The following is an 8,236-nucleotide window of genomic DNA, read 5'->3' on the forward strand; positions in this document are numbered from 1 at the left end:
CTCTGCAGCTAGGGCTGCAATTTTAAGCAAAAGCCCTAGCCTAGCTATTCAACCTTTTCCTCCCATGGAAAACAGCATCGCTTTTAGAATAATAAAACAGTAAATAAACAACTCAATATTTTGCTTTAAGGGAACAACATAGATTGGCCTTTCGCAGAACCACACAAGTTTCCTTCCACACCTTTTCAAAAACCTGTGAATTCTAAAGGTAAAAGGATCACATGCACGGGGAGGCACGGAACCTGCAGCCAGGTGGCCGAGGAGAGGTGAGACAAACCCCCCCCCAAGGGGTTCAGAGTCCCCATCGCCGCCAGCAACACCATCAAGTGCCGCTGGAGAGAGGGGGAGCTAAAGAGAGAATTCCGTCTAGAGCGGGGCAAAACTTGAGGAGGTCAGGAATGGAGAAGGCAACGAAAAGGAGGAAAATAGTGAGGGGGGAATAAATGCAGGACGGCCAGGGAAAGAAAGAGTCGGGTTTGGGAGGCCGTAGAATCGGGGAGAAGTGGGATAAGAGGGGCGAACTGGACTAAGAAGGGGGGCGTGGGGAAGGGCGCAGCGTGGCGGGAGGCGGGGGGCACAATCAGGTAAAGTGCGCGCGGCCGAGGCCGGAGGCGGAGGGTCTCACCTGCGAGCTCCTCTCGGCAGGGTTCTTCATCACCGCTTGGCGGAAGCTGTTATCCACGTAGGACGCCATCTCCCCCCGCGGGCCGGGCGGGGGCCGCTCCGCACCCACGCCGGCCTCCTTTCGACCCAGCACTGCCGCCGCCTCCGCCCTCCGCGCTCCGCCCGCCCGCCCGAGGCTAATGAGCCAAACCGCGGCGGCGGCGCCGGGCGCGAGGCCCGCGGGGGTCGGCTCGGCGGGGGCCCGCGGCCCGGGGCGCAGACCGCGCGCGCAGGGGACCCGGCGGGAGAGCGAGGCCGCGCGGCGGCCGCGGACAGCGCGCAGCTCCGGGAATCCGCGGCCGGGGCGTCCCTGCGGCGCCGAGCTTGTGGCGCGAGCAGCGGTCGAGAACGACTGTTCCTCGTCCTCTTCCTCGTCGCTAGACCCGGGGAGGCTTCCGGACGCGCCCGGCTCCCTCTGGGCCCCGGCTCGACACGCCTCCCCCGGCTCCAGTCGGGGCACAGCGGCGGCTCCTCTTGGCCCCCGGCGGGCCTGAGTTATTTTTAGGGAGGCACCAGCGGCCGTGAGGAGGGGGAGGGCTGCAGACGGGCGGGGCCTCCTCTCCCCTCCCGCGCCGGGGGTCGCCCCCTCCTCTCCGAGGCTCGCGCCGCCGCCCAAGGGTCTCCGGGAACCGCTCGGATCTCCCGCGTCCCTCCAAAGCTCGGGCACTTGGGCGCCCCGGCCGCCGGTCGGAAGGACCCGGTGGGTCTGGTTCAGGTCCTGGCGCTGCAAAGCCCGATCGCCTCGGCCGCCGTCACCGCCGCTCCCGGTCTCCGTCTAGAGGGCTCGGCCGTCCCTCCCGACTGCTGCTGCATCCCCTCGGGCCGCCGCGCCGCCGCCGCCACCGCCTCGGCTGCTCGAGCAGCTGCCGTGGACTCCGCCGCCGCCGCCCGCCCCCATCGGCGCGCCCGGAGCGGGGCTGTCCCGGCGCCCGCGCCGCCGCGGCCAGAGCGGGGCTGCAACCTCCGGCCCGGTCGCGCTCGGGAACTTTGTTCCTTCGGCTGCGCGAGGCGGGGAGACGAAAGGAGGGGGGCCGCTGGCAGCCCGGGTCCGGACTCCCGGCGGCGGGCGTCCGAGGGTGGAGAACGGACAGTCGCGCTCAGCCCCTCAGAGAGTGTGTTTGGGAAGCGGCGATTCCCCTCCTCTTCCTCCGCCTCTTCCTCCTGCGCCTTCTCGGGCAGCCGGAGCCGCTCCTCAGGGAGGAAGCGGCCTCCGGGGCTTGTTGCTTTGTGCTGCAACCATGGTGAGGAATGAGTGACAAGGCAAGGGCGAGTCGGCGGCCGCTACGTCGTCGGGGGCGGGGCGACCCCTGCGCGCCGGGTCCCGCCTCCCCGCGCTCCTGCAGCTGGCCAGCCAGCCGCCCGCTCCCGCGCCGCCTGCACTGCACCTTTTGTCGCGGCCAGGTGAGCCCGGCACTCGGGCCGCACTGGGGTGCAGTACCCTGGCATGAGTCGGCGGAATCCGGCGCAGGGCCTAGCCGCGAGGAGGCGGTGCCCAGGCAAGGGATACAGGGCTCCCTTCTCCCAACTCCCCTCCCCACGCTTTCTGCTCCCTTACCCCACCTTGCACCCGCCTCTGGGAGAGCCGGCAGGCCGGGGTCGCTTCTCCCAGACTCTTCCAGGCGCCACGCCGTGGCCAACGGGAGCTGAAAGTTGACCTGGAGCAGAAGTCCGGCACGCTCTCTTGGGCCGTAGTGAACTTTCCTTTTAACCCAGGGATTGGCTCCGAGTTGCTTCAGTTGGCAATAAATCCTCTGAGGATTTATTTCACCCGTTTGTAACTTACAGAGAAAATGTTTCTCTTTGCCTTCTGGGCTCACTCTCGCACCTTTTGACACCTAAATGACCATAAGCATCAAGGAATGGAAAGTGGCCACCTCAACGCCAGACTGGTGAGAGACCAGGACGGCAAGTTCTGTGACCTGTTCAGAAAGTCTTATTGGCAGAACCGGCTTTGCCTTGGATTGGGTCAGTCTCCTCCTCCAGATCCCAGTTTTCCAAGACGAACTCAGTACGCAGAACCTAGCCTTGCCCTTCCAGACGGGACCGCTCCTGCAGCTTCATTTCCCCCGCCCCCCTTGAGCCGGGTCTTGGGGTGCGCCGTCAGCACAGATACAGATAAGTCAAAGCTCAGCACGAGGGACCACTCTGCTGCTATGGGTCCCGGGTTTTCCTTTTTGTTTCTCTCTTCCCAACAAGTTCGTGTTTTTTTAATCTCCACAGGAGTGCTATAGTTCCGAGAGAATTGTTCCTTTGATTTATGAGTTAAGCATTTTTTTCAAATTTCCAGCACGCTTTTTTAAAGTGTACTTTCTTTTAAACCTGGAACACGTTGTCAGCAAACATGTTAGTGTCCTTAAATCACCGTTGTTATACTAAACAGATTGTGTGGCTTCCTAGGGAAGGGACAGTCCCTTCCCAACCATGTGAAACTGAATCTGTCCTGCAAATTACATCTGTAGACCCGTTTTTATTGCTGAAACTATTTCCCCATATTTCCTCGTTTGCCTCTGGGTTGGGCTCAGTATCACATTCTCAGCTGCATAGAGCAATACCTTGAAAGCAAAGAAAAATAAATAAGCACCACAAGAGCTCTGTAGAGCAGAGAAAGACAGAGAGGGGACAGAAAAAATGATTCAAACCCAATGAAGTGAGAAGATATGTATTTGACATCTCCACCTGGAGTCTAAAACACTATCAGAATTAACATGAGCATATCTCCTGCCCAAAACCTGCTCTAGCCACAGCCTTCCCTATGCTAGCTAATGCCATCTACAACCATCACAGTGCCCAGGTGAAAAACCTGGGAGTCTTCCTTGACTCTTTTCTCACAAGTCAAAGAAATCTGTCAGCCCCAACTTCAAAGTACTACATGTGGAATCTAACCTCTGCCCACCACCTCTGCTACCATGACCCTGGACCAAGCCAGCATCATCTTTTGCCTGAACTTTGTAATAACCACCTACCTGGTCTCCTTTTTCTCTCTTTGCCTCCCAACCATCTACTTTGAACAGAGCAGTCAGAGTGATCCTTTTTACTCCATCTCAAGTCATTCTGCTGCCTAGAATATCCAGTAGTTCCCCAGTTCACTTGAGATAAAAGCCAAAGACCTTACCCTAGACTAAAGGACCTGAGGATCTACTGCCCCTCTTTCTTTCTCTAACTTCATCTACTACCCTAACTCCTACCACACTGGCCTCCATGGTCTTAGAACATTGTAGGCAAATCCAATCTAGTGGCCTTTCCATTTGCTGTTCCTTACTGGGATTATTTTACTCTCCCCTCACTCCCACCAAAAAAAAAAGAAAGGAAGAAAGATTATTCCATCACCTTCTTCATATCTCTGTTCAAATGTCACCTTCCCTGTATCTCCATGCAGACCTCTTTCTCACCCTTTATTCATCACAATGTGAGACACCATGTATTGTACTTAATAATTTGTTCATCTCCCTGTACTATAACTTGAGTGTCTGGAGTCAATGTGCTTTTTTCTCTTTTGTTCACTTCTGTCTCCCCAACACCTCATAGGTACTCAACAAATATGTATTGAGGGGATAAATGAGTTACTAACTACAGTATTGTGTTTCTGTGAAATTCTTGCATATGTTCTCTCACTTGTGTCCCTGGTGGGAAAGAGGAGTCTGAGAGAGAACCCTCTGAGCCAGGTCCTCTTCTATAAAAAGGGGATAAATATTTACCCTGAGATTTGCAAGGATCCAATAAAACAAATGCAAAGTGCCTTGCATAGTGCTTGGACCTTAGTATGTACTCAATCGTATGTAGTTATTTTTAAGGTCATTCTCATCATCCCAACCCTTTAAGGTTAATGGGACAGTTATTAACATCCTGTTTACAGATGAGGAAGCTGAAACTAAAATAGACTAAGTGACTTGCCCTAGTTCTAGGCCTGCCTTTAACTTTGGAAGCACCTAGGACAAGTTAACAGATAGAGGCCCATTTTTCCTATGATGACTATTAAAAGCTATGAATTAACTGGAATGTGGTGGTGTGAGGAGTGCTGGCTTCTGGCCTGCAACTCACACCTCCTTTTCTTCCCTTTTCACTCTACCCCATACCACAAAAGGTTTACATGCGTAGGGACGCTCTAGCCTGCACATCCAATCGACATCACAAAAGCCACACTTGGTTTATTTCTCAGGCCAACATCCAGCCTTGCACGATCAGGCCTGGGGAAGATGCAAGTCCAGACCCTGTATGTAGCAAAGCCCAGAAGTTCCAGGGTCCTGCGTGGAACTTTTAGATGGAGAGGAGGGAAGCCGGTGGAGGGCTAGAGCAGTGTCCTCCAGAGCATGCGCACTGGACGGAGACAGTTCTCACCCAGATCACAGAATCAGAAAGTTATAAATTACAGCTCTTTTTCCTCCTGGTGCACTACTGTGATACTGAATTGTACCAATGACCTTAGGTAAGGCATAATAGTATATCTTATCTGCCAACAAAATGACTAACTCAACTCTCAACTTCTAAGCTATCATTTAACTCCAATTAAACCTCATTTTCCCACTATTTGTAATCTGCTTATTTAGGTATGTCAGTAATGCTTATCACCCTTTAGCATCTAGGGCATCTGATACTTGGTATACATTGCTATTTTTATAGTTGACATTTGAGCACCAACAGTGTCCAGGTAAAATGTGGAAGACAGAGTTAGTCACAGATCTGCCGATTCATCTAAGCCAATCTGTGTCAACAAACCAAAGTCAAAGCAAAGGATCTATTATGCTGCCTCATAAAGGTGAGTATAAAATGAGAGTCTCTTTGTTCTGGCTCTGCCACCATCATATTAGCTAGAGAATCATTAGGGAATACGAAGAGAGACAGAATACTGAGTTGAAAGTTCAGAAATGCATTTCAAGTTCAGAAATACATTTCAAGTTCTGGCCTTAATGTCATTCCATTTGTAGCTTTAAAGGCTTTGATCTTTCTAACTGTAAAATCTAGTATCTCCCTAAAAAGTATCATATAGATGAGCTATTTAGAGTCCTCTTTAAAGAACTCTTGTTGTATACAAACAACTGGTAAACAGTGCCTAGCAGTTCAGCTACTACCCAGAGAGAGTGGTTGATATATCTAAAGTCATTTTGTTCAAAAAATATATTGAGTGCCTATTGTTCAGTCAATATTTATGGTGCTTACTATGTATCAGATACTGCGAAATAACAACGGTGATCAATAAAAACATGGTCCCTCCCCTGGCCTGGTGGGAGCTTGCCCTGTGTGCTTAATTTATTCACTTCACCAAGAAGAAGGCAATGGAGATGAGAAGGATCCAGGAAACTTCCCTGCTCTACTAAGACTAGAACTTCCTCTGTTTCCCACTTTCTCAGGTTGTTAGGACCCTTTGGTGAAGGCAAGCTTTAGAGCTACGGCAGGTTGAATTCTATTAAAGACATTCCTCACACCCTTTCCCCTTCCCCCAGAACATTTTTTACATTGTTTTACAATTTAGTTAAGTCAATAAGAATCTCAGGAGAGTGGAAGGCTGTAGTTGAGACACTGTATCATTCTCAGCAAGCACACTCCACTAGGAAATACTGTATTCACCTCCAAATAGCATTCCAGAGAGTCCCTGATGGGGAATATAGTTACAGACATTCAGGGGGAGATAGAGTTTTTTTCATAGGACAGAGCTCATGAAACCAATTAGATGAAGTGTATCAAAAGCACGATTAGACTCAAACAGATACGATTTTGCAGGACTCACAATGAATTCACAGATGAGGATGCTGTCATGTGAGTAAGAACTAAGTAGATGCTGATTCTAGAAGAAGGCCATTTTCCTCTTATTTATCACTGTTATTACCTTGGTTCTGCGCTAGACATAAAATTTATAAATGTATAAATCAAATAATCTTCATTCAAGCTAGCACATAAAACTGTTCTGTTCAGGTTACACTGTTGTATACCTCACACTGATACAAACACTATTCTCCATTGATTTGTTTGCCTTTGAAACATTGGGCCAGTGGAAAAGAACAACCTTCTTGATTTTCCTTATTGTGAGAAGGATGATATTGACATTTCTAAAGGAAAATACACTGTTAAACTTTTGATCTGCTCTCAATTCCTTCTATTGTTGCATAGTAGTTGGTGTTCATTTTATGAATTGCCTTTTGATACTCTGGTCCAAAATCAGTCTGCCGATTTTAAAGAGACCTGTAAGGGGGTTTAGGTAAGATAAACAGATTGAGTCGTAGGTTTGTTTTTGTTTGTTTAATTTATTTTTACTTTTTTTTTTTCATTTTATTCCGTTTGTTTTTATTTAACAAAAAGTTTAGGACTTTATTTTGAAACCTAACAATACAAACAGCACTATACAACCACTAACCATAATGCATAGATTTTTAAATCCCACACTGAATACCATGAATGCCTAAATTGGTAATTCAAAGGGAGCAAACCTTCAATTCCAAACTTGCAAAGTTAACCCAGAGAGATTTAATTCTGCCTTAATGAAGCATTGTATAAGATTGTATCTGGGTTTCTCCAGTTATGTTAAAGTGATTATAAACAACTGAAATTACCTCTACAAAACTGGTATACAGTGCAGAATTTGTAAATGTGTTCCAAAGAAGAGCAATGACAATTATTGCCAGCTCTGGTCTCCAGGTGGTATTCAAGGGTAAATGCAAGTGTGCTATAATACAGCTGTCTGCTATATAAGTGTAAAAATCAGACAAGGTCATCTGAGCAAAAAAAAAAAAAAAGCAGTGTTCTCGGCTAGCTGTGATTTTTTTAAATGCCAATACTAATAATCATTCTGAAGTCATGATTATTTAATATTTGTTAAATCCAAGACTGGTGCTAGACACCATATGTACATAAAGACAAAGTGCTATGCATTGAGCTTACAAATCTAAATTAGGCAAAGGAAGTGAAGGGCAAACAAGGGCGTGGGAAACACTGAGAGCTTGTTTAGAAAGTGTGGCTATTTTTTTTCATATTGTTATTTTTGTTTTAACTATGAGAAGGTCCATTATGCAGCAACATAAAAATTTAAAGGAGGGGAGTCCAAAGAGAAAAGCAAGCTGCCTTTATGCGAGTTGAAGGAGGAAGCCTAAATTATGAAATCACAAAATGTACAAAGCTAGAGACCTGAAGTAAAAGCACATGAAGTAGCAAAAGGAGAGCAAGTCTGAACATTAAGTGAGGTGGGATACAAGGACTAGGTAAAGATAATCCATGAGAAATGGCTCTGGAAGAAAAGAGAAAAATCCAAGCTCTTAGGAGGCATGTAACAATTGGCCCCAGCTATCTTCAGTGTTTTTCTTATACAAATATTTTCCCTACCATATAAGATAAATATTACCAAGTGATAAGTGCTAGTAAAACATTTAAAACAGAGTGCAGTTCCATTTCATGGAACTATCTCACCTACAAGGAATAAGTCTGTGCCGTCATAACTTGTCTGTAAGAATCTAGATATAATTCAATCAAGTTGGGAACCTATATAAACCCAAGTACTCCACCCCAACAAGGCCAAGTGCTTCTCAAATGAAACTATTTATCGACACAAAGAAATAAGGCAGTGATTGGATTAACCAGACTTTATTAA

The 8,236-nt window shown here is 48.2% G+C and overlaps 1 protein-coding gene across 10 annotated transcripts in view; it reads right to left on the reverse strand.

Moving 5' to 3' along the window:
• RAPGEF2 (Rap guanine nucleotide exchange factor 2) overlaps nt 1-780 on the reverse strand; it is a 309,303-nt gene extending 308,523 nt beyond the window's left edge. For 9 of the 10 annotated variants that reach the window (XM_077139648.1, XM_077139652.1, XM_077139641.1 and 6 more), the window contains exon 1: nt 626-780. In XM_077139648.1, the coding sequence (XP_076995763.1) occupies nt 626-694 (69 nt within the window). In that variant the 5' untranslated portion in view covers nt 695-780. The remainder of the gene's footprint in view (nt 1-625) is intronic. The other variant, XM_077139655.1, reaches the window with a different exon arrangement.
• Between the last annotated feature and the right edge of the window lie 7,456 nt (nt 781-8,236).

This window comes from Tamandua tetradactyla, chromosome 22, assembly GCF_023851605.1.
Source record: "Tamandua tetradactyla isolate mTamTet1 chromosome 22, mTamTet1.pri, whole genome shotgun sequence".
In the NCBI taxonomy this organism is placed as follows: Eukaryota; Metazoa; Chordata; class Mammalia; order Pilosa; family Myrmecophagidae; genus Tamandua; species Tamandua tetradactyla.